Raw genomic sequence first — 26,587 nt, forward strand, 5'->3', positions numbered from 1 at the left:
CTCTGACTACTCTAAATTAAATACATACTTTTTTTTAGTGCTTCGGGGCCTCTTATCATTCAGAAACATTATCACCGTTCCTGCACGAGTGTTTTGCTTCATTAATTGCTCCTTAAAGCCATAATTTAATTTATATGTGCTTAGAGGAGCAGAATTATTGATGATATATTGTTACATTGTTGCTCTGACTTTGGGCGAGACAACAAAACAGATTAAATGAGAGTAAACGATTTTTATAGTTTAATTCTACTGCGTCAGTGTGATTTTTACTGTACATTTGTGTGTGTGTGGAGGGTTTTTTGTGCAGGTGTGTAGATTGTGTAAATACAAACCTGCAGACACCCTCCTTTTTTTGTCTCTAAGTGTGAGTGTACACTGAGTGCGCTACCTGGAGACAGCAAGGTCACAGCTTTGTCAGTTTGATCAATATTGACACTGTGTGTATTCTGTGTGTAGGTGTGCAGCAGCAGCACACACATGTATGTTTGAGTTTGTGCGACTGATTACATTGGGATTTTGTTCAAACAGAGCTGAGATTTTCGTTAGCGTTGCTCTCAGTGTGTGTGAATGCGCACGTATCTCTGTACGTGTCTGGCTACAGTGTGTGCGCTTCCGGTTTTTGTGACGTTCTCTCAGTGTTTGTGTTGTGTGAATGCACGGTTGCTCCATCCAGACGGTCTTATTTGCACTACCTGTACCGGCTTTGGATGGAGGCAGCAGCGTTTCTCTAGCTTGTTTAATGTAAAGTCCCCGTTGTGTCATTACTGAGTGTACATGCAGTATACTCTACATCACATTATGCTTACAGTATATATCACAGTACACACTGTGGATGATTATGCACTGTAATGTGTCTTTCTTTCACTTTCTCCCTTAATGCGTATGTGTAGCACCAGCAACAGGTGGTCCAAGCTGTGGAGAGGGCCAAGCAGGTCACTATGGCTGAACTCAACGCCATCATCGGGGTGAGTCACCTTGATTCATCAACACAGAGGGACTAAGAATGATGGGAATTAAATTATTATTCATTCTTAATGTCTATAAATACAAACGTCTCGTCAAGCATCTGTGATGTGCAGTCCTGTGAAAATGATTCGTTAGCTTGCAGAACCACCTTTAACAACAGTAACTTTCCATTTCTCTCACATCCTTATGTAGGAATTTTGCCCCCCCTTCTTTACAAATTCACTTCACCTCATTGAGATTTGCGGGCATCTGTTCATGCACAGCTCTCTTAAGGTCCCGTATCAGCATTTCAATCAGGTTGAGGTCTGGACTTTGACTCCACTGCAACACAATCATTCTTTTCTTTTGCAGTGATCCTGCTGTTTGCTTCCTCTTGAGCAACATCAGGTGGTCACCCAAAAAGTTGACTCACAATACTCTGATCTAGTCTAAGTCTAATAAGTTAGTATTCAGAGTATTTTTGCATCACCAAAAGCTCGCCCTTGCACATTTGGCTATATTGTCCTGAGTATGCATGTGCCCCATTGTACATATATGTATTTTTCCTCATTTCACCGTGAGATGATATCGGTCGCATCTAACCGGCGATGCCCTCGTTATCTTTCATCGCAGCGGCAGCTTAAACCGAACTAAACGCTCGCCGTTAACGTGTGGGAGCTGTGGCGCCAGCATCATTCTCCTCCTCCTCTCCACCACTGTTGTGGAGCTATGTTTAGCTCACAGGTGCTTCCTCAAATTTGAAGGGGGAGCTTTTCGCAGCTGACAGACACTTTACACCTGGGCACAGTTTGCATTTCCCTGTGATCTTCCTGCCATTTTCACCCACAAACTTAAAATAATGTGGATACTTCCAAAACATAAAGGCTTTCATCGCTGCTATCTTACTTGCTGAGTTACATGCACAGTGAGACCATTAGGCAAATGTTGATCATGTGAGCAGAAGGTCAGCAAGTAGAAGTCAAATTTTAACAGGAATGGTTTATTAATTTGAAGATTTGACATAACTAAATAATGAGTTACCTGAATCATCAATTCAAGAACTTTACCAATGCTCATATAGTGCATATGATCTACTTGTCTGTATATGCATATATATGTACGCACAGAGACACAGTGATGCTCCTGAGTGCTGTGGTAGATGGGGCTTTCCACAGCTTGTCAGAGCACTGATCACATTACTGTCTACTTAAGGCCCTTTGTTCCTCCCAGCACTACAAACACTGCTGTCTCTAAGGTGTGTGCTTTTGTGTGTGTATGTGTGTCTAATACACCGGCTTGACAAAACAGCACACAAAAACACATCATAATGCTCCCCTCAGGATAATAGCCTTTCTTTATCTGTAGCTGCTCCTTTGCTCTCCTCTCTCTCTCCTCATTTTTCTCCTTTTCCTCCATCTCTCTTTTTTCTTACCTTCTTCATTTTCTTTCTGGATTTTCCCGTCCCTCCCCACAATCTTTTATCGTTCTCTCCATCTTACATCGGCCGTGTCCTCATTTATTCTCTCCTATCATTTTTTTTCTCTTACCTTTTATTCTCCCTGCTGCACACTTTCCTTCCCTTTCCCTCATTTACTCTTCCCCCTGTTCATGTAATTCTCCTTCACTTTTCATTGCTTCCTATGTTATTTCCTTCTGTTTCTCCTCATCATTTGCTCTGTGACTCAAACATTTTCATCCTTCCCTTTAATCCTCCCTGTGTTTTCCCATGGCCCCTTTTCTACCTTTTTCCTTCCTTTATAATAAATCCCATTGCCTCGATATCTCACTCTTTAAAAAAACTCTGGTTCTTCTATTCACTTCTTGGTTTCATTCTCAACCGCCTTTGCTTTCTGGGTGTATCATGATCATTCAGTTTCATTCTGCCTTTCTTTCCTTGTCCTCTTTCCCATCCTTGGTCTCCATCCTTTCACCTGTTAATCCTCTAATCACTTTCACATCCTGTCCACCTTCATCTTAATTTCCTTCTTCACCGTTGGGCTCTCCATGTGTGTTTTATTTAACTCGCCTTCTCCCTTTCTTATGTTTTTCCTCAATTCTTTTTCCCAACCACAACACTGCCTTCCCCCTCGCTTCACTTCTCCTGTTTTTCATGCCCTTTTCTTCTTTACCTTGTCTTTTCTAACCACACACTCTCTTGTATCTCACCCTCCCACCCCTTACTCCTTACCTCCCCGCTACTTTCTTTCCCTGTGGCCACAGCAGCAGCAGCTCCAGCACCTGTCTCACCACGCCCCTGGCATCCCCCTGACGCCACACCCATCAGGGCTGTCCCTGGGCGCAGGGGGCTCAGGACTGCTGGCACTGACGGGGGCTTTGGGAGTCTCAGCCCACCTTGCCTCCAAAGATGAGCGCAACCACCTGGACCCTGAGCATCTCAGAGGTAAAGAAGCGTTTAGCCTCTTAGTTCTCAGTTTTGACTGTAAAATCAGGATTATGCGTTTTGGTAGAGTATTTGTCATGAGGATATTCTGAGTGAGCAGCTAGAATAAAAGACTTTTGTCTCCTCTGTGACTTTGAGCGGCGTTAGTCTTTTCTACTATTGAAACCGATTGCCTTTACTTGCACTCACACTCATCAGAACATTTTGTTTCTTAATGTGGACATTTTTACCCGTAAAAACCCCTCCAGCCCTGAAGTGTACCACAGTTGTTCCACAGTGAGATTCAGTGTACTTGTTTTTGTTTCAGGTTTACACAAAGTGCTTGATCGATGATGAAATCAATAACGGTATTGAACATTTTGAGGAGATTGGTTAGCAAGTTCAGTATATGTGAGGCTGAGGGAAAGGCTCTGCGAAACGGCGCGTGCACCTATCGAATATCAAACGCGCAGAGATGATGTTTTGCTTCCCACAATGTCTGTTTTCCAACATTTGCATTTCTGATTTTTGTCTTTAATTGGCTTCATTTGTCATCCCAGAATCGGTGGATAGTAACTCGTGACAGCTGCAGAATAAGAAAAAGATCATTTTTTATCATTTTTAACCACATAAAATGTAGTCAAAAATGCAAAGCAGCACTATACATCATCTCTGACAGGCAGCTGCTTTGTAATTTGTCCAGGAACTCACCTTTTGGACTCAGTTTGAACTTTCCTGTTTCGATTGCTGTCTTGCTATGACCAGCTGTATTCATGGCCTTTCTGTAAATGCAGGAGAAATGCTCTCTTCCTATGAACTTCCTTTCACCCCGATAGAATATCTTATCTTTCTGCAGTTTTTCCGGCAGCGAGCCAAGAGAGACTTTCTCATGAATAAACCGAGAGCTAGAAAGAAAAATGGAAGGAATCGGTGAGAACAGAAACGGGGGAAAGATAAAGAGATCACTGTGTTCGTATTGTCGCGTTAAGCATCTGTGTAAGAGCTTATGCATGTCTGCAGCTGTGTGTGTTTCTGTTCTTACATATGAGACGAAGAATGAGGGAAAAGATGGTGAGCGTTGATGGCAGCAGGGGAAGACAGCGAGCTTTGTCTGCTTGGAGAAGAGAGAGAGGGAAAGATAGAGAGGATAGAGGAGGCTGGAGTCGGGCACAATAGTGGGTTTGTATCTTTATTAGACAGAAGTCGTCGTAGTTCAGCCTAACCTTGGCTGACTGGGGACTGTTGTTGTTGTTATCGGCACTGACGTCAAACTTTCTCTCTTCTCCCCATTTTCCCTTCTTCATCGCTCTCTTCTTTTCTCTTTTCTTTCCTTCCCTTTCTCTGCCCCAACCCAGAGGGAGCGCCCAGCAGGGTGAGTAGTGTTGCATGTGTGTACCTTGATGTAAGTGTTTTGTACGCCCACGTTTCACCGTGGGCACGCGCCCGTGTGTGACAGTGATAAACTGAGGGAAATGGAGACGCGCCGCAAAGTGGCCTCTAAAAAAGGCAGTGTTTTGCTGGAGCTCAGCCAGGAGTAGCACTGCTCAACACCGGCACAATAGCAGCTCATCACCATCAACCTTGAGCTTCTCAAGGTTTTCCACATTATACTAATGTCTGAGCTCGCCGCATTTGACTGTTATCTGGAGGAGCCTACGAACTGAGTTAATGGACTGTTTCTTTATCAGCACCACAAATATTCTGGTAATATACAACATTTACAGAACACGAGGAAGGATTATATCTGAGTTAATGTTAAATGCTGCCCAAAATACCCCAAAATAAGAAATGCAAGTAAAACCGCTAAATACTGGCCGTGAATCACCAAATATTCCTGCACAGCAGATCCAACAGCGATTAGATGCTTCAGAGTCGTAATTATCCTCAGTTAATATTAAACCTAATGTGCAAAAGTGCCGTCGCCACGATGAAGTGAAATCGCTGCACCAGAAAATCAATATGGTGTTCACCATGAATGGGTGAACAGTTCGAAGGCTTGTGGACTTTCTAGCCTGCAGGAAGTAATGTAATGTTTGGACACAAGAGCAAAAATGATCAGTTTACCAGCCCAGTTCCAAAAAAACTTGGGATGTTTAGCAGAATGGAAATAAAAACAGAATGTGTTGATATCCAAATCTGACAAAGCCTCGTTTTAGAACATAGAAAACATGAATGGATGCATGGTGGATGCAACATGTTTCAAAAACTTTGAGATGGCGGCTGGAAATGGAGTGAAAAAAAAAACCAGCTGCAAGAAGATTATTCGACATGAAACAAAAAATATAACAAGTTTGGATTAGTTAGTTTGTTCGGGTTTGTGGTTGTTTGACAGTTTTTACATGCACAGTAACTTATTGGGCACAATAAGGATAAACCAAAGTGACACAGATGACATTACAGTAGCTGTCTTTTCTTTAAGGTGACATTTCACTACAGCACTGACCTATTTGACTTTTTACATCAGAAGCAGCGAGAATCATTTGTGTGAAAACTGAAAAAGAAACTAAAGAGAAGAAACTTGAAACTGGGTGGAGGGGACAATGTGCTGGCAGCGGTGGGGTGTTGTTAAAAATACCAACAAGTCTTTGTTCTAGCTTTATTGTGAAATAAAAATGATTTAGGGCCGCTGCTGACTTTACTTTCCCTCGCTCTTTCTGCAGTGAAAACCTTAGCATAATTTAACTGCGAGCACAATGCCGATTGTTAAGCACCAAGAAAATATTTCTCTCATGAGCGGAGGTTTCTGCTGAACTTAGCCAAGCATTACAGCATTTGGGGAAGAAAGGGAGGAGGAGGAGGATGCATATCAATTGACATTTATCAGAGAGCCCCACACTGGCAAAAACAAGTTTGAATTTGAAATGGAGGGGAAAAAAGGGACAGCGAGAGGAAGTGAAGAGAAGAGGAGAAAAAAAGGCGGAGGAGGAAAAGAATGACACGAGGGAAGTTTGCGGAGCTGCACTGAGGTCCATTGTGTAGTCTCTTCTCTCGTCTGTTGTGCTCCTTCCTGCCGTTCCCGTGGGCTCCTTCCTGTGTGACTCACTGGTGTGTTAAACCTTCGCTGTTCTTGTCCTCCCCACGGGGGCACGGAGAATGACAAGTGGCCCTCGCCGAACCTCCGGCCCTTGCCCCAGTGCTAAAACAACACAACGCTTTGATCGGATTTTCAGAGTGCTGAGCACCAGGAAAGGCTTGTAAATATACCTGCACAGCTTTATTGGCCAATAATGAGACTCATATTTTACATGAAGACTGCTGTGTTGAGGGAGAGCAGTAATTAGCTTTATAGGCTGGCCTGTGCGCTGCTATGTCTGTCTTAACCTGTGCTTGTGTTTTTCTGTGTGTGTGTATGTTTTGTGTGCTTTTAATGTCTGTTTTTCCATCCACTGTGTCTCCACGTGTTTACTTTGCTGTGTTTGATCATTTGCGAGTGTGACGTGAATCTGCGTGTCATGCCCTGGGCGGTCATTACCTGTGCTTTTGCTGTGAGGTAGTGTTCATACCTTTGATTGTGTCCCTGTCTTTTCTTTTTCCCCAGAGTAAGTCGGTGTCGTCCACAGACAGCCAGCCAAATGAAGAGCGCCAAGGCCCATCAGGAGGTTACGCCTCCTCGCAGGGAGGAGCTGAGGCCAAGAGAAGGCGCTGTGACGACAAAGAGTCTCTCCCGCCACATTCATACGTATGTGTTTGTTACCTTCACCAATGTGACTGAGGGTTGGTTCAGTAGTGAAGGCCGGAGGGGGCTGCATAGGTGGTGAATCTCAGATCAGATACAGAACTGGATCCAGGAGTGTTTTTGGAAGGATTCTTTTCCATTCTTTCATAATTTCTTCACAAAAAGCATATCGACATAAAATTTAAAAAAAAATTGATATATAGTCTTGATTTTCTTAAAAAATTGCAAAGCGACCCAGATTCAGATGTCCTACACCAGGGGTGTCCAACTCCAGGCCTCAAGAGCCAGTGTCCAGCAACACAGCTGATTTAAATGGTTAAATTACCTCCTCAACATGTCTTGAAGTTCTCCAGATGCCTTGTAATGAATGAATTGTTTGATTCAGGCGTGTTGACCCAGGGTGATATCTAAAACCTCCAGGACACCGGCCCTTGAGGCCTGGAGTTGGACACCCCTGTCCTACATAATCTCCCTCCCAATCCAAGCATGTTGCAGTAGGAATTTTCAGCCTTGGTGACAGGAAGCGTGTTATGTGACTTTGTGCTTATAATCTGAGCCTGAAACGATGCCACTGAGAAAAATAAAATGCAGCAGCGGCGGTAACAACCAACGGGAGGAATCATAAAAGTTACATGTAAATTAACAACTTTTGTTCTTTATATCAACCAAAGATGTCTGGAAGTGTGTGTCTGTGTGGTTGTGTGTGTCTGTATGACATTGCCTATGACATTACGGGCCACCCGGGGGTCGGGGGCCCGTGGCCAATTAGAGTCGTGTTTGGTTTGGATGGGTCCAGTGGGGAAGAGCAAGCAGCCAGAGGCGATGTAATGCCAGAAGAGAGATGGCCAAGGCAGATAGCTGTAATGAATTAGATGGCTGTGTGTTTGCAGTCTGGAGGATTGATTGACACCGGGAGTCTGTCTGTGCAAGACGGCCTCCAGCTAAGTCAGTTTGGCATCAGCAGCAACAGTCCAAATCTTCCCATTAGTTCAGAAAGAGAACAAGCACAGAGAGCTTCCACTTTCTGAATGTTTTTCCTCTCTTTCCGTCTGTCGAGCCGAATTACGCCTCCCATTTCTCTCTGTTTGCCTTTTCCTATTCTATATCTTTCTCTGTCTCTTTACCGCTGTTTCTCAGTTCCTCTTGCTTTTTCACTCACGCTCCACGCTCTACTTCTTGTTTCCTTTTCATTTTTATTCCATCTGTATTATTTTCTGCCCTCCCCCCCCCCCCTTGAACTTTTTTCTCGTCCCTCCTCACCATCATTTCCACTCTCTCTCTCTTTCTCGCTTCATCTCTTGCTGTTTTTTGTGTGTGTATTTTTGTTCCAGGAAGGAGGTTGTAGACATTGTCCTGTTTTGGCTCTGCATAATAAGGCACTGATGTCACTCCACACTGATGTCAATAGGAATATCAGGCCATGATCACATCAAAGCGCTGTTGCCATGGTGACTAAGTGCCATCGTTCTCACCCCAGAAAAAAAAGGAGAGAGAGATGGAGAGATGGCTAGACGAAGAGGGGAAAAATGTGCTGTGTGTGTGCGCGCGTATGACCGAGATCAAAAAATCTTTGTACAGGGGGATGTTTGGTGAGAATATATGATATACAATATCTCTGTGTTAAATGTTGCATGGACGGTGGACAGAGACCGAAAGGAAGCAAAGAGCAGCCAGTGATATTGATATATCGATCTGTGTGCGCACTTGTGTGTCTTTATTATTTAACTTCTCCGTGTACACATGCAGCATATTGTATCTCTGTGCTGGTGACTGAGGAGGGGAAAAAAAGCTGTTTTATCTTAATGGATCTTGAAAAATCATGTTTTCCCCTTTCTTCTATCTATCTTTGCTCCTCAGGACAGCGATGGAGACAAGAGCGAAGACAATCTTGTAGTGGATGTCTCCAATGAGGTGAGACGCCTGTCTTTCTAAATGACTTTGACAGCACCTTGATGTGGCTGTTATCAGCAGGTTTTCACAAACGCATATATGTAAAAGAGGTTGCTACAGAAGCGTAGAGCTGCCGCCCAGGCAAAAGAAAAATAGAAGTGTATCACGTTATAACGTGAAAAGTTTATTGTTCTAACAAGATACTGTACATGTTTGTACAATATACTATCATGTTTGTACAATATGCATAATTGTCACGTTCGTACAATATAATATTTATATTGTAATAACGTGATATTATGTTGTTCAAACGTGAAAAGTATCTTGTTAGAACAATAAACTTTTCACGTTATAACGTGATACACTTCTATTTTTCTTTTGCCTGGGCGGCAGCTCTACGCTTCCGTAGGTTGCTTGTAGTGATGAATCCACAGAGAATTGTCACTTGACTCTGCTTTTCCACCTCCACTCTGTGGAGCTTTTTAGAAAATTGTCTGCTAATTTTTTTTCCCTTCATGTTCACCTTCATAGGCTGTATATAAAATGGATATAGATTCTGGGTTTCAATGGAGAAGCCAGATAGAGCTGCGTTATTTTTAAAGGCCACCAGGGGGCAATAGCTGTGGTCGCAGAAAGATTTATTGTCTGTGGGGAAAACGGCTCTCTGCCGGGACTTTTGTAAACACATTGCTTCTCAGTTTATGGCCTCTGTCACTTATTTTGGTTCACACTGAATAAAACATAAGATCCACTCATTACCAAATGGCAAACAGCAAAAGTTAGCGGCTGGCTTCTGAATTTAGCGGCTAGAGTCCGAAATCTCTTTCACAAGTTAGCAGAGGCCAAAAATTGAACTAAAAGGAGGAAAAATGTTTTGTATCACAAGAGGTAACTCTTTCAGTCAAAAGAGCCAGCTTCACAGTAATGAAGAAAATATCTTTAATTGGCAATATTAATGAATGCATGGTAGTGGATGACAGTTCATTTAAACTGGTAGAGCACACACAGCCACCGAGATCCAAACTCAGACAGACCACTGGTTTCTTATTAATAGAAGTTCAGTCTAATTTGTGAGTGACCTATCAGGAAAATACAGACTGAGCTCTGTGCAACAAATACTTAACATTTGTTAATAGTCTAATCTAATTAAACATCTCAGAGAAATCAAGTTCAATTTTTTTTATAGTTTTTTATATTTTCTTCAAAATATTTTGCTGTTTAAGGGTCATTGTTTACTCCATGACATCCTTGTGCTCTGTTAAGTTAAAAGCTTCTTTATCCAACACAAGCTCTGTGACACAGAAGTGCAGCCCACACGTGAATAAAGCATGAGTCCAACATTGGAAGGACCAGAGTTGGTCAGGGCACAGTATGGAGCCTACTGCCACCTCTGCATAACCCTGCGTGCATATATATATATATATATATATATATATATATATATATATATATATATATATATATATATATATATATATATATATATATATATATATATATATATATATATATATTAACAGCATAATTGGCCAAGGAATAAGAAAGATTTCATATCATAATTTGATATTAATTTGACTTATTTCATTATTTTAGTTTAATTTGTTTATTATTATTTGATTCAAATGTTGCAAACCAGTTATTGCTTTTTTCAGACTAATAGAGTAATCATTTTATTTAAAAGTAGTTTTTGTGTTGTAAAATGTGTTCACCAAGATATTCATTTAGACGTTTTTCCTGTAAAACATCAGAATTTTTTTGCATTTTCATAAGAAAAATTCAAAATTTGGCAAAGTCTAAACATTTTTGCGTTTCGGTGATGCTTGTTTGCTTGCTTTAAAAAAATATTGTCCATCTGGAGTAACCTTGGTGTGTGTGTGTGTGTGTGTGTGTGTGTGGTGCATCTGTGAAATGTAAAACGAGTCAGCAGGTATGTAGCTAGTTCAGCTTTCCGCTGCAGTTTCCTTGTAAATAGGAAGAGCTCCTATGTAAGCTCATTATCAGCTGCCACTGTTTATGCTTTCTTCTCGTGAACCAAGTCCGTACACACACACACACACACACACACACACACACATTCACAAATACGCGGTCTTCACCTATTTCTTCTCATTTACCTCCTCTGTGTACATTTGCATCCTGTAGCTTCTGTTCTTCCGTCTCTCCACTTTTCTCTCACTCATTCTTTTCCACTCTTCTCACCCCGCTCCACCTCCTCCTTTCCACCTCCTTCCTCTCATTAGATAACTGCAGTCGGCTTCATTTAATATATGCAAAGCCGTTTATGCCCCTGGAATATTTTAGTTCTTTAAATACTTCACGCAGTGTACCAAAATATGTTTCATCTAAAGCCTTCTGTATTTTGATATTGCACACAAAAGCAGAACCGGCCTCTTGTGTGATTTGGAAACTGGTACAAAAGCATAGAGGAGAAAAAAAATGTGACAAAAGTGGGTAATGGAAGAAAAATAGGAGGGGAGTGTGTGTCTGTGCCTCTGTGTGTTACAGAGACGACCTACATGCATAGGTTTAAACATACATGCAAGCTTGTGTGTATGTGTTTGCCTGCAATTAGCAGATGAATATGTGTGTGTGTGTCTGTGGCTTGGAGTAGAGGATGTTATTTGTGCTTGTGTGTGTGTGTGTGTGTGTGTGTGTGTGTGTGTGTGTGTGTGTGTGTGTGTATAAGCACTAAAACGTCTGTGCTGATCACTGTGACCCAGAGAGAAGTGCTGACACCAGCACTTTGCTCTGGGGGAGGCAATGCTGGCTCAACAGTGGCTCCAGCCAGTGATGAAAGCATCCGTAACAGCAACATTATCTCCAGGTCCACACACTACTGCATCAGCAACACCGACAACCTCTGCTGCTTCATGTGGTGTTTCCTGAGCTCTCTCTCCCTTTACAATCCAAATAAACTCCGTGAGAACAGAGTTGCTGTTGGCTTCATTAGGCTACTTAAAAATGAGAAGAAACTGCTGTAACATAAGCAGATGAGGATCTGCTATCTTGGGAAAACACACATTTGTCTTTTAGTAATGGTAACTGTAGTAATTAAACAAAACTTGAAATAAAAGTCAAGACGAAGCTTGAAGCTGTCACTAAGAGCGACAGCGTTAATGAAGCCCCAGGTACCCCAGCAAAAATATTTTACTGGCACTATTGTTGGCCTGCTGTCAATAAGCATCCTGTCATCTGTGCTACTTATCATCTTTTAGCATTATTAATTGTTAAGTACTTAATTTTAGTAGGTGATCCTGGAATTGGTTATAGATTGCTCTGTTTTTCCAGTCTGTTTGGTCCCGGTACCGTTCTGGAGTGACAGACGTTTGGGAGATTGTTGTTTGTTTGTTCGATTTTTCCTTTTCTTTTTTCCTGGTGGCCTCTTGGCTGACCGACTGATCTCTAGGGCTGTGTGACTGAGGCCTCAGCTCGCCTCTTTGGTTAACAATGTGCATCTCTGATTCACTGAGATGTTTCACTGTCAAAAAGAAAAGCTTAAAATTAAACGTATTTTCTAAAGATAAATCACCCAGCTGACTCCTCAGAGTATCTTTTAATGCAAATATGACACTCAACTGTCATTCAGAGCACTTTTTCACACCTGCATGTTGGCTTCATTCCACAGTCGCAGAGACATGTATACATATATTGGTAAAACTGTTATAGAAGAACTGCAGAAATGAGGACGAAGGTCACATCTTGAAAGACAATATGCCACAGTGGAAGAATTCAGCGCTTTGAAGATCAGGATAGAAAGAGAACAATGAAAGCATTGTGTGATCAGAAATAAGATCTCTTTTATACTCATGTAGAACATTAAATATTTTCTCACCTCTCTTTGTCGCTCAGGAGCCTAACTCTCCCGCAGGCAGCCCTCCTCACTCACCCCATGGGAACGGGTTAGACCGGGCCCCCACTCTGAGGAAAGAGCTTCCAGGGTCCTCGAGCACAGGAGAGGCGCCGTCCACGCCAAATCCCCGCAGCCCAACCACAGGGAAGGCCAAGGACCCTGGACAGGTGAGATAAACAGAGTTGCTGTACTCCACTGACTGTAAAAATCCCTACTTTGCTTACAAAGCACTGTAATTTTTAACATTTTCAGTTGGAAATCTCTTCACTTTTTACCCTTAGGGCATTCATTGCTGGTGTATATTACGCTATCATATTGTTTTGCTCTGGGGTTACAGAAAAACTCATACATGACTAATTTATGCACACTAAATGGCTCTGATACAATCTGTGCTCCAAGACAAAAAGTTTTGGATGTTTTTCACACCGAGAACGTTTAAGCAGTGTCATTCTGGAGGTTACTGCAACAGATCGGCCATGTTCCTTTTTTCCCACTTTCTTTTTTATTGTTTGACATCTCTGCAGATGGATAAGTCCCAGTCCCCGTTGTCTAAGTCTGGCACCCCATCCCCATCCCACCGTGAGGCCCTTACTCCAGGAGCACCAGGGGCCCCAGGGGCTCCTGGTCCCAGCACCTCCTGCCTTCGCCTAGTCAGCAAAGCAGCAACCAGTGCAGATCCCCTTGGTGAGACTCTCCTGACTGACTGACAAGCCTGCTGTAATTTAAGTCTAAAATAACTGGTTATGATCATTTCACTGTAGATAAAGGCCCGCTCTGATACAAAGCTATGGTGACACTGTTTTTTAATATTTGGAACTTGTACAGCTGATCACAGTACCACTGCCCTTGACTTTCAAACTTAGCTGCTTTACTGCAGGTCTTTTTCATACAACTAATTGGATCAAATCGATCTTTTAATTCAGGCTTTGTACCCAGCTGACCTCTGCCCTTCATGCATTTTAACCTCTTATCCCACTTTTTTTCATTTCCACATTTGTTTATACTTATATACTGAATAATCTTGCCTACTCTACAGTTTTGTTGCAAATTCGCTTAATATGATCAAAGCAAAGTTGAGCAAAATGTGCTATAGTCAATAATCTGGATACATTCTGAGCACGTTCTGAGCGCTCCTCGCTCTGCTCTCAAACTCGGCGTATAAACAAAGTTTAGTGAAAAGAAACATTTTTCATTCTTCTCAGTCCCTCTGTGACTGTGTCTGTGCTTGTATACTGTGCATTGTTCTTCCCTTGATCCCATCCTTCAATTCCTCCTTCCTCTTTCCCTCCCTCCCCAGCTCTCCGCAGTCCCATGTCTGTGCCCCCCGGTTCATACCCGGCTCATTTTGGCGTGGTGTCCCACGCAGGACTGAATGGGGAGCTGGCCAGCCCAGGAGGCTTCGGAGGGGCTCTGACTCTCTCCCCGCAAATCAGCGCCGCGGCCAGCGCCTACTCCAGAAGCCCCATGGTGTGTAAAGGCCAAATTTATCTTCTCTGTCAAGCTCTGATTTATTGTTCAGATGCAAACTTTCAACTTTTGTAGCACTGTTCAAAAACTTGATGAATCACTTCTGCGCTATCAACTGCATTCATTATATACTCGAAGCTGTCACATTTACATTCTCGAATTCACTTTCATATAGCGCTACAGTCGTAGAAAAGAGAAACTTTACTACAAAGAGCCTTACCTTGATGGATTGCATCTATCTTGCATATCAGGAAACGTGCGTGAACAAAGAGCTGAAAGAGTCCAGTTAAAGTCTAATGTAGAAGAATAAATTCGTCTCTTCTAATCGCTTTAAATTGCAACTATTTTTATTTATTTGGGAAACAGATTCTACTGGATAACTTTTTACACCTTTTGATGATAATCTGTCTGGAAATGATTCTGAATCTTTTAGGTAGTCTTTGCCAGGCTGTCACTTGTTTGTTCACGCTTTACTTTCCACCAGGTGGCGTATGACTCTCGGTCTCACCTAAGGGCCCCGGGGCTGCCCTCCTCTCTCCCTGGTTCCTCTGGTGGCAAGCCGTAAGTCAGAGCTTCTATCGCGCACTAAAACAAGCACAGATTAGACGACGCTCCAGCGTGAAGAGAGATAAAATATAGTGATTCAGTGTGCTGCAAATTTTATCTGAAGCTGAGTGTTTTCAGTGTTTTTCTGTTTTGCAATTAAAACCATCTGCAGTTTTGAGGCACATGTAATAGCATTAGTATTGTTTTTATTTTGCATGGATGTGCTGTGTAATTGAATGACGCAGTTACATTTTTAATCGTATTTTTAGCTGATGGTGCTTATAGAACAGCAGAAAAGGACAACAACAACAGGCACATGCTTCAAATATTAGCTCAGTGATAACCCACAAATATTTGGCTTGGATGGGAATCAGGATGAACTGTAGCTGCTCCTCTTTGTGTTTTTAAAAGAAAATAGAGGACATTTCAAAGATGTCCATGAACCTTTTTTTTCCTGTCTGAAATACTGGTGTGATTTTTAAATGTCCCGGCACCCACTCAGACAAATTTGCAGACTGAGGAATTGTGTTGTTTTTGTCATTCATTGCAGAGTGGCAATTCATTCTTGCGGCGCTAATTTGAAGTCATAAAACAGCCTCGGCTTCCAACCGCTGCAGTATCGATCAGCCATTAGCAAAGCCACACTGACTCTGCCCTGTAATATAATCTGCCATTATGCATTCCTGCCCGTAGCTACGGTGAGCCCAGTAATTGCCACAGTTCGGGGAAATACTACTGGAGTTTCAAGGCCATTATGGTGTTGTCAGACGTCACACTGCCCACTGACATATTTGTGGTCGTTAATGAGTTGTGTGTATTTACCCCTAGCACTCTGCTTTTACTTGCTCGCTAACTGATTGATTGATTTTCATCATCTCTCACTCGTCTTCATAGTGCCAAGGAGTCCAATTTTAGTTTGTTTTTTTAGCTGTAGCTCTTTCTGCCTGATTGTATCGATTTATTTTCCCTCCTCTCTCTATCCCTTCTCAGCGCCTATTCGTTCCACGTGAGCGCGGACGGTCAGATGCAGCCGGTGCCCTTTCCTCCCGACGCTCTGCTGGGTCCGGGAATCCCTCGTCACGCCCGTCAGATCCACACCCTGAGCCACGGAGAGGTGGTGTGCGCCGTCACCATCAGCACCTCGACTCGCCACGTCTACACCGGAGGGAAGGGCTGCGTCAAGGTGTGGGACATCAGCCAACCAGGAAGCAAGAACCCCATGGCCCAGCTGGACTGTTTGGTGAGACATGAAGGAAAATGAGGCACACACGAGTGTTAAAAAATTCAGATGGTTGCACTCGTAACCACTCGCATGTGAATCCGTGAAAAGTAGTGCATGCATCCACAGAGCAGATTTGTTTTTTTGTCTTTCCTCCTCCACTTTGGTAACAGACATCAAAACGTCCACATTAATTTCCTGACTGTCCCTAGTGTTGCCATCTGTCCTGTAAAGTCTCACGCACTTTTTTTCCCTCCTTGATCAAGTGACAACAGCTGTAATCTGACTGGTTTCTTTATCTTGTTAAATCAGAACAGGGATAACTACATCCGCTCCTGTAAAATCCTCCCAGACGGACGAACCTTGATTGTTGGAGGAGAGGCCAGCACGTTGTCAATCTGGGATTTGGCCACGCCAACTCCCCGCATCAAGGCGGAGCTGACGTCGTCCGCTCCCGCCTGCTACGCTCTGGCCATCTCCCCTGACAACAAGGTCTGCTTTTCCTGCTGCAGCGACGGCAACATCGTCGTCTGGGACCTTCACAACCAGACGCTCGTCAGGTAAGAAGGACCTCTGCAGGTAGACTGTAGTGAGAAGAGAGCAGAAAGAGAAAGCTGAGGAAAAAGAAGGTAGAATATTTCAGGTGGAGGAAGGGAAGATAAAATATGTAAGAAGAGAAAGAGAGTGAGAAAGTGTTGCAGTCTGTGGCTTCTTTAACTAACACCAAGGTCAGGTGCAAACAAAACGGATAATCTAGCCATAGGGGATGTGAAGAGGATAAAACAGCTCTGTTTTAGCAAAGCTGGGCTTAAATAAAAAGGAAATGAGATGCGGAACGCTGTCGGTTCTACTGGGAGCCAAGAATTAAAACATATTTAATCTGACACCTCTGCCAGAAAAGAAGCAGAGAAACAACAGGGAGGCAGAGTCCGCTTTGCTTGTGTATTCGAAGGGGTTCCAGTTTGGTTCTTAGACCCTCTTTTGTGCGTGTTTGCGTGGTCGTTGTCCCGGCAGGCAGTTCCAGGGCCACACGGACGGAGCGAGCTGCATCGATATCTCCAACGACGGCACCAAGCTGTGGACGGGAGGGCTGGACAACACAGTCCGCTGCTGGGACCTCCGAGAGGGACGCCAGCTTCAGCAACACGATTTCACTTCACAGGTGCGCGCGCACACACACACACACACACACACACACAGTAATCATATTCTGCTCACACATTTAAACATGTTGATACAAGCACAGTACTTAAATGATAATAGATCCCTAATATTGCATCTGTAATAAGATTCACCTCAATAAGGGATCGTGCACAGTAAATACAAGCATACAACAATAATCTAGACACACACACACACATTTTGTCTCTTTCACTATTCACTGTGACAACAGGACTACAGTTGACCACTGGTGTCAAATGAGTTTCGATCCACAGTATAATGACTTTCTCTGTCTGCCATCTTTCCTGAGATCTGTTTATTTCACTCTATATTTAGCTCGTTTATATCACTCCACTCTTTCATTTTTCCTTTTCCCTGCTTTCCACCTCTGATCTTTTGTTGTCCCATCATCTTTATCTCTTCTCTTTAATATCCTTCGATCCCTAATTTTAAGTTCTTTTATCTGTCCTCCCTACTTCCTTCCATTGTTCTCTTTTAATCAACCTTATCTTCTTTCCCGCCCCTCATGTTGTTTTTCTTTTTACTTTTTTAAAAATAATTTCTGCGTCCTTGCTGTTCTCCCTTCTAATCCTTCTGTGTCGCCCCTCATTTTGCTTTCTGCTTTACTTTATTCATCTTCTTTCTCCTCCACCCAATCTCCAGATCTTCTCTCTGGGCTACTGTCCGACAGGCGAGTGGCTGGCTGTGGGAATGGAGAGCAGTAACGTGGAAGTCCTCCATGTCTCCAAACCGGACAAATATCAGCTGCACCTCCACGAGAGCTGCGTTCTCTCCCTCAAGTTCGCCTACTGCGGTACAAACACGAGCGCTTTAATCCGTTCCTAAATCATCTGACACACATGTGGTCGTCTTCTCCACGCTCTTGCTTTGTAGTTTGTTTTTCCCCTTTAGTTACTCCTTTCTCATTGATTAACATGTGTTACTGTGGCTTTGTTGTTTCAGGGAAGTGGTTTGTGAGTACAGGAAAAGACAATCTGTTGAATGCATGGAGGACACCTTATGGAGCTAGTATTTTCCAGGTGAGAGATAAGCACCGGTGACTGGCTCTGATGACGTTTATCCTCTGTGTGTGTGTGTGTGTGTGTGTGTGTGTGTGTGTGTGTGTGTGTGTGTGTGTGTGTCATAGGGAGAGAGTCTCTGCAACACAGAGCCTTCAAGGCAAAAGAGAGAAAGATGACAGGGTTCAAAGGGAGAGAGCGTGATAAACCTCTATTTTTTTCACTTTCAGATTTGTTGATCCAAGGTGACTTGTGGAGATTTATCAGATGGTGCAGACTGACGCACACACACAAACACACACAGTGAATCAAAATACAACAAACACCATCTTTCCATTTTGCTCAGTTGCTTTGTTTGAGGAAATGTTGAAACATGAATATGCAGGGAATATTTTTAGCTGAGCGAGTACATCTGTGAATGAAACTCGAGAGACGAAGGCACATTTAAGCTTAGCATTTTGTTTGTGTGTGTGTGTGTGTGTAAAACAGTGTGGTTGTCATATTTCTGTAAGCTACAGTGGGCAGCAGGGTTGGCGGCTCCCGTCTTTCCCCGTGGACTGAAAGGAGAATACTGGCTATCTTGCTTTGTTATCCAAATGCCAAATGTTCCTCCTGCCAAACAGCTCCCTCCTGTCACTGTGTTAAACAGAGCTGCTCTCTCTCTCTCTCTCTCGCTCCTCTTCATCGCTGTCCTCTCCCGTTTGTCTCTTTGCCTCTTTTCAAAGCGCCGTTTCGCTCTTGTCTTATTTTTCCTCTGTTTGTTGTTGTCCTCCCTCCCTCTGCGCTTGCTCATTTTTATCTTTTCCTCCAAATCTGCTTGGACCCACTTTCTTCTTTGACCTTGTCCTTTTTATCACTGTCCTTTGCTTTCATCGCCTTCCTTTATTTTATTTCCAGTTTTCCCCTCTTTCTCCTCATGCTCGCTTTCATTCACGTCCTTTAGCTGGTGTGTGGCATCACTCTCTTTGTTTGCTTTCTCTCAAGGGAAACTGGAAAAGGACAAAGGCCATAAAGAGTACAATCCAATCAACATATGCAGACAGAAAGAAAACAGATGGAACAGTGAAACGGTCCGATGAGTCTTGAGTTCAGAAAGTTTAATAAGGGCGACTTTTGTACAGTGCAAAAGTTGTTCTCTTAAATCAGTGAATTTAGAGAAGCGACTGTGTTTGCGGTGCACAGGGAGAACACAGACATCCACTTGTTTCACTGTCCAGCCGGTATTCACACCATGAAGGTTTCCCCTCTTCCTTTTTTCAGCTTTTATTGAGCTGTTTTTCGCACCGAAATGCCAAACATTCTCTCATCCTGGCTCGTCTGTTTTCAGCTTTATTGGTTCAACAAAACAAGCTATGTTATCATTCTGAAATGCTGCTTTTTATAAATGTTCATTCTCCCTGCTATTCGTTTTAACTAAGACAGTTAAATGGCACATTAGCTGAAAATCCGTGCTGCCAGGTACATGCCACCATGTTCACGTCACATGGTAGCATGCAGCTTCACATTTTCAATCACAAAGATGTTTTTTTTTATATACAAGTTCTTAAATGACGATGCTTATTTTTAGCTCGTTCACTTCGCAAGCACATCCTCAGCTTCTTTTTAGCAGTAAACTAGTTTCTTAAATGTTACCGAACATTTTAGGCTAAAAGATGAATCATATAAACCCTGTGACTCTTTCACAAACAACAAAAGTCACAAACATCCAAAAAGTAAATCAGAATGTAGAGAATCAATGTTTTAAGTTTCTCAGGGTTTTTCAGTGTGTTCTTTACTTTTCTCATCTTCAAACTCATCCTTTAGCCTGTCACTGCACCCCCCCCCCCCCACCCCACCCCCACCCCTTTAACGCCCCCTCCCCTCCTGCTATCTTGTTATAGTTTGAGGATTCCTGTGTGAAATGGCCTCTCACCAGTGCCCTGATGATTGACAGCCCCACTGAGCTTGTAGCGAGGAAAGGAGGAAAGGGCAGAGAAGTTTAGAGAGGGAGAGGAGGAGTCGACACGAGAGCTGGGGCCTGAGTGAAAGGGGAGCCTAAGAGGATAGAGAGTGGTGGTGGAGGAGGAGGAAGAGAGTCTGGGAGGAAAGGGAGGAAGATAAATGATGATGGAACAGTAGGGGGGAAAGGAGGTGAAAGGGGGGGTGGGGTTTAGAAGTAGCTTTAGATCATCTAAAGCCGGTGCCCAGGTCTGGCTTTGGGATACAGGGGGGAAAAGAGAGCAAATAAAAGGGAAGGATTGTGCATTTTTCCAGTTGAGGCTACCAGGCTTATGCTGCTTAAAACCTGGAGTTAATGTGGCAGTGTCTCACACTGGAGCAGACGAATGAGTCAGCATCCTGGAGCTGTGGAGTTGTCTGTTTGGAAATAATTGCCGACTGTTTTGAAATGCAAATATGTCTTGTGTGATTGAGTATTAAATGATGAGTCACATCTTTTCTAACATCTCTTTGTGTTCCTTTCTCTCCATCTGTCTTCTTCCATCTATCATCACATCCCTCTTGCTTTCTCTCTCACCCCCCCCCGCCCCACCGGTCTGCGTCTCTCGAACACTCCCAGTCCAAGGAGTCTTCATCGGTGCTGAGCTGTGACGTCTCCCCAGACGACAAGTACATAGTAACTGGCTCTGGGGACAAGAAGGCCACGGTGTACGAGGTGGTGTACTGAGGGCCGGGACAAGATGGGAAGAGACAAGGTGGAGATTTTAGGGGCGGGACACTCTGCCAACCACTCCTGATCCTCATTACATCAGCAACAGCAGCACCTCCGTCTCAGTCGTCTTGAGTCCTCCTGACTCTTACCCCCAAAACATCCCCCCCCCCTCTCTTTTTTTTTTTTTGCTGTGATATAAGCTACCGTGGAAGCTCCCAAATGCCATCTCCCCTCCTCCCCCTTCCACTTTTAGCCCAAGGATGAGGCATGATAGCAGAGAGAAAGAGAGAGAAAGGCAGAATGGGAAGCAGCAAGATAAGAAGGACAAAGGAAAAGGGCGGTGGAGCATAAAGATAAAGTTTGGAGGAGAAAGAGGGAAAGATGAGGAGAAGAGAAAGAGAGAGTGCGGAAGGAAGAAATGAAAGGGAGGAAGAGGACGATGAGGAGGAGGAGGGAGGCAGGGTAATTAGGGCTGTTTCCTGATTAAGAGCTCAGTGGAAGGGAGGCCCCCAGAGGAGGCGCGGAGCGGCACTGTGGGAGCGCCAGCCAGGAGCACTGATACCACACAATCGATTCATTAGCCAGACAGTGGAAGCCTTAATGAGGCTGACGCCGCAGCTCGATCTCCCCAGCGAGAGGTGTCAGGAGCTGGGGAATGATGACGCTCGGAGACGGAAGGGGGCTGCTTCAGATATCCACATACACTGACGTGAAACATAGACCTGCTAATACACACACGCGCGGCATCAGGCTAGAATACACACACACTCGGTTCCACCCCCTTGAGGTAATCGTATGAAGAGAGAAACGCACACAACACATAGAGCACCCAATTAAACATTCGCCGCAGCGCTCCCCGTCTCACTGCTAATATCTATTTTATTTTGGTCTGACAAAGGCAGCGTCTAATGAGCAGCGGAGTCAATGGGATTCTCCCAGGGCCCAGAGACACAAACAGAGAACATCAGCCGAGCTGTTCATTCTAATTCCTCTGGATTGTTCTCCTGACACCGGGCGCTGCACTCACTCTCATTAAAGGCACTGTCAGCTAGATGAAGTAGCAGCACGCCAGCTTCACTGTAAGGCGGACGAGGGGGCAAATTAACACCACACGTTTACACTATCATCAGCAGCCAACTAAGCAGCGACTAATCCGATTCCTTTCAAATTTTATGCAACTAGTTGCTGTTTTCATTTACAGACGAGATTACATGTTTATCAGAGTCATTATCTCCATCTCTGCCTGCCTGCTTATGTGCTAGTGTTCAAGTGCTCGGGCTAATTCTTGTTTCATAAGCTATTGATTTCTATTAACTGAGATGCTAAACACCTTAAAGAATTTTTTACATTTTCAGTTGCTCACTGAGATTACGATTAGAAGATTTATGCCACTCTCATGTCTGTAACGCAAGGGTAAAGTCGCCGCAAGCAGCCTTCCAATGTAGCTTGGCCAACAGACAGAAAACAGGTGTCCAACAGAGCATTTTACTCTTTTAAGAGCGTACAACTCGTTTTTTATTGACATTTGACGCACCACAGTAGCTGGCTTAAACACCTTACCGCTGTAAACTGCATGCTGAAGTTTCAGTGCAGCCAGAATAAAAATAGTTTACAAAAATCTCTGAAAATAACTTGTGTCAATGTGTCACTAACAGTGTTATCAGTATCGTCCATGAGTTCAGCTTCTTTTGGCCCGTTTATGCCAGACTGGTCGCTTTGCATGCAAACAGCTCCATACCATATACCGTGTAGGAGAGAGCAATGTGTCATGATTTATAAGTTTATAAGTTTATAATATGCAAACATATTTTAATGACAGCTAAATCACTGTGATTTTTACTTTCCACTAATTAGTTGGAAACACAACTTTCAGCCTTTCTTATATTTTAAAATTGGGGTTTTTGGAGACCTGGGATGTAAATGTGCCGGCATTTTTGGGTCAGCCTCTGTTGTGTGTACAGGCTATAAATAAAACAGACGTGACAGTCAACACAAAAAGGTTCAGACATTTTTCAAAGTGCCTGTTTGTTAATTTAACACAAATCGCTAAACTTACGGGACAGAAACTAAATATCGATCCTATCAGGATAGTATTGATCCAGTACCAATACCAGCATTGGTATTGATACTATGGCAACATTTAGAAAATAAAATAAATGCATAAATCAGAGGTTTTTTTTTCCAGAAATCCTGATGTTATCAAACTGTTGCAACATCTCCCTCTCTGTAGTGTGTGACTCTCCAAGCTTCTCTACCGATATATTCTTGAACCAGTGGTTAAAAACCAGCACAAGCGTAAAGTCGGCGAGCATAAATATGTCCTTACAAGTTGGCGACAGGTCCTTCTGGTGAATTTGGCTTCCATGCCATCAATAAAGTTTGGCCAGGTGCTTCCTCAGATTGGACACGTTACCGTGGCCACCTTCACATTTAGCATCACAAATGTCACAGAGGGCGTCGTCTGCATTGCATAACCACACCTGAGGTGGATATCAGGTGTGGTTATGCATATATCACATCAGATCGCTCAAACGCCGCTGAAGTCGAGGTTAATCATTTCTCCCCTTTTCTGTCTGTGGGCTAAGCTTACTTACGTATTAGTGGTCCTGACCAATAGCAGGTTAGTCTCCCTGTTATTCTTCTGTGGCTGCACTAAGTAGTATTCTATTCTCAAGTATTCTAGCACGTTATATGGCTTTTACTTGGCTTTTTATGGATAAACGCATGAGCATTGGAGATGCTGGTAAGGAGTTTTTAGGGGTTTTTCTTTACATTTCAGAACCTGTTCTCGTTTGTGTGTACTAAGCTATCAGGCCTTGTAATTATTGTACAGACATGAGAGTACTATCAGTCTTTCTAATTCTTGTTATGACAGCAAATAAGAAAAATGTCAAGCTACTTCTTTAAATATAATCCTTACTTTTGATTCCTCCTTGTATCATATTCCAAACTGGCAGGCAAACTGTATATCGGAGCTCTCTGCTTCTGTAGAACATGCATCACCAATGTTTAGACTAAAAAGGCACATTTCAAGATTTTCTTTGATTACTCGTTAATTTCTGAATATTTTTTTTAATAGTGATTGCTTGTCTTATGTAATGATGTGTTTATGTATTGGGGTTGCCTATGATTATGGGGAGGAATGCACTCACACATGGAGACAGAATATCAAGAGGAACACAGGCGGGACTATTTTTTTTTTTGTCTTTTTTTTTAAATCAGGGTAGCTTTTATCCTTGGTAATGGTGATGGGCAGAAGGTGTACAACATCAGCAACCCAGTGTAAAGAAAAAAAAGAGCTCCTCTGTCCACTCTTTGTTTTTATTATCCCCCTTTTTTTCCAAAGTGGTAGTGCGTGTATTTTAGTCTGTTTTCAGTCCTTACTGTGTAGTAATAAGCCGTTTCTGTTGAGTCTGTGGACCGTGTGCAACAGGCATTGGCTGCGACATGAAAATATAGATTTAGCCATTGATTGATCGATCGAGGTTCCACTTTTTATTGCATGTTTGTTACATTAAAGCTCCACTGCTGGTAGAACAAAGTCAATCTGGTTTCGTTCGATAAATACAGCGAACGGTCTCACAGCCGCAGTTTTACACAAGAAAATCTTAGCGTGACAGTATGCAATCTAGCTCATCTGTATAAAATGTCAGCAGGACTCTTCCATGCTTCTTGCTGCAGCACTAATGCAGAATAGGAGATTTACGAGAGACTTCTGAGATGGCTCGTGTACCAGCCAGGAGTCAGAGATAATCTGTACAGTTTAATGCCTTTGCCTGCCTCTTTCCCTTTCTGCCTGACAGCCACAGGCAAATCTAAACGATATTCTCATACACAAGCTTGTAATCTACTCAAAACGATGCTGTATAATGGCTATGCATTTGGTGGTATAGCATAAATATTTGGGACATTGTATTTGATACTTTTCTTTAACAGTAGGTAACACGTCTCCCCTGCTTGTGCTTCTCTGTTCCAGCAGTGTTCAAAACTTATTTTCCCCCCATTTTACAAGTTCATGTAAAGTTTCTCTTTTAAAAAGCCAAGGAACTTCCTCCTTTCTTTTTTTTTCTTTTTTTTTAACTGGGTCTTCCCTCCTGAAGTGTTTTCCCACGTGCTGTAAAAGAAATACTATGTGTGAAAAATAAACCAAACTTGTGTTCATCCTTTCCAGTGTCGTCTGTGTCAATTATTTTACTATGGGGATGGCGGTGGGTGCTCCGCTTTTGGTATAAATTTCAACATCTCTAGAAATGAAAACTGAAAAAATGAGGCCAATGCGAAAAGTTCCCTAACACGCATCTCCTCTCTCTATTGTCTCTGTAACAGCCTCAAGTAACAGTGGTGAGAGCATGCTTTGTTGAAGATGGATAGCACTACCTAGATACACAGGGGACCGACTGCACTGTGGAGAAGAAAGCCAAATCCTAATGTGAGCCAAATATTAACTTTTGTTTTAGCAGTTCTCAGGCTTTAGATTATCCCAGCTGTCGTAGGTTGAGAGGCGGTGTACACCCTGCGCAGATTATTAGTCCATCACAGGGCCAACACAGAGAGTCAGCCAACCATTCACACTGACATTCACACCTATAGGCAATTTTGAATCAGCCATTAACCAAACATGCATGTCTTTGGACTGTGGGAGGAAGCCAGGGGGAACCCACGCAGGCACAGGTAGAACAAACACAAAAGCCCCAGTCAGCCAGTAGATTCATACCCAGGACCTTCTTGCTGTGAGGTGCAAGTTTAACCACCAAAGAAACTGATTCCATTGTTTACAATAATCTCATTACTGTTTGCAGAACCTGTAACGCATGCGTACACATCACAGGTGAGCAGAGAGGAGCGCAGTTAAATGGTCTCGTCATGTAACTTTACACCATCTACTTATCTCCACTTTCTTATGATCGCTGTAAAACAACGGCTCGCAGTGTGTCTTAAAGACAATCACTGTGGGCCAATCATGGCAACTATAGTAGGTATATCTATTCAACCAGTCTGATCAACCAATCACGTGGCACAAACTAAATGCATCTAGGCATGTAATCATGGGCAAGACGGCCTGCTGAAGTCCAAACCGACCATCAGAATGGAGGAAAAGGTGATTTAAGTCTCTCTGAATGAGCCAAGGTTGTTGGTGCCAGATGAGATGGGCTGAGTGTTTCAGAAAATGCTGATCTACTGGGATTTTTACAACCATCCATCTCTGGGGTTTACAGAGAATGGTCAGAAAAAGAAAAAGTATTTAGTGAGCAGGAGTTCTCTGGGTGAAAATTTGCCAGTAGATAATGGCACTGGACTGCTTCAAGCCAATAGGAAGGTAACAATAACTAAAATAACTACTTGCTATAACAATGACATGAAGAAGAGCATCTATGAATCCTTAACATGTCTAACCTGGATGCAAATGGGCTACAGCAGCAGAAGACCACACCAGGTGTCACTTCTTTCAGCTAAGAACAGGTAACTGAGGCTATGATTCACACAAGCTCACCAATATCGGACAACAGAAGGCTGGAAAAACATGTCTTGATTTCTGCTGGAACAGTAAGATGGTAAGGTCAGCACTTGGCATAAACAACACGAAAGTGTAACCTTGTACCAGCAGATCGGGTTGGGGATGCTGGTGGAATAGTGTGTGAGAGAGATTTTTTGGCACACTTTGAGCCCTTTAGCTCCAAGTCAGCATTGTCTAAACACCACAGCTTACCCGAGTATTGCTGCTGGTCATGTCCATCCCTTCATGACCACAGTGCTAGTACAATAGTACACCATGTAGCAAATCCT

The 26,587-nt window shown here is 43.1% G+C and overlaps 1 protein-coding gene across 4 annotated transcripts in view; it reads left to right on the plus strand.

The window, feature by feature from the left end:
- Positions 1 to 24,961, plus strand: part of tle2b (TLE family member 2, transcriptional corepressor b) — a 78,346-nt gene extending 53,385 nt beyond the window's left edge. For 3 of the 4 annotated variants that reach the window (XM_039606999.1, XM_039607000.1, XM_039607003.1), the window contains 15 exons: positions 891 to 965; positions 3,166 to 3,346; positions 4,681 to 4,697; positions 6,864 to 7,004; positions 8,859 to 8,912; positions 12,741 to 12,908; positions 13,266 to 13,425; positions 14,039 to 14,208; positions 14,693 to 14,769; positions 15,745 to 15,994; positions 16,286 to 16,533; positions 16,988 to 17,135; positions 17,798 to 17,948; positions 18,098 to 18,174; positions 20,711 to 24,961. In XM_039606999.1, the coding sequence (XP_039462933.1) occupies positions 891 to 965; positions 3,166 to 3,346; positions 4,681 to 4,697; positions 6,864 to 7,004; positions 8,859 to 8,912; positions 12,741 to 12,908; positions 13,266 to 13,425; positions 14,039 to 14,208; positions 14,693 to 14,769; positions 15,745 to 15,994; positions 16,286 to 16,533; positions 16,988 to 17,135; positions 17,798 to 17,948; positions 18,098 to 18,174; positions 20,711 to 20,818 (2,025 nt within the window). In that variant the 3' untranslated portion in view covers positions 20,819 to 24,961. The remainder of the gene's footprint in view (positions 1 to 890; positions 966 to 3,165; positions 3,347 to 4,680; positions 4,698 to 6,863; positions 7,005 to 8,858; positions 8,913 to 12,740; positions 12,909 to 13,265; positions 13,426 to 14,038; positions 14,209 to 14,692; positions 14,770 to 15,744; positions 15,995 to 16,285; positions 16,534 to 16,987; positions 17,136 to 17,797; positions 17,949 to 18,097; positions 18,175 to 20,710) is intronic. The other variant, XM_039607002.1, reaches the window with a different exon arrangement.
- Positions 24,962 to 26,587: the final 1,626 nt, after the last annotated feature.

This window comes from Oreochromis aureus, linkage group 23 (assembly GCF_013358895.1).
Source record: "Oreochromis aureus strain Israel breed Guangdong linkage group 23, ZZ_aureus, whole genome shotgun sequence".
NCBI lineage: Eukaryota > Metazoa > Chordata > Actinopteri > Cichliformes > Cichlidae > Oreochromis > Oreochromis aureus.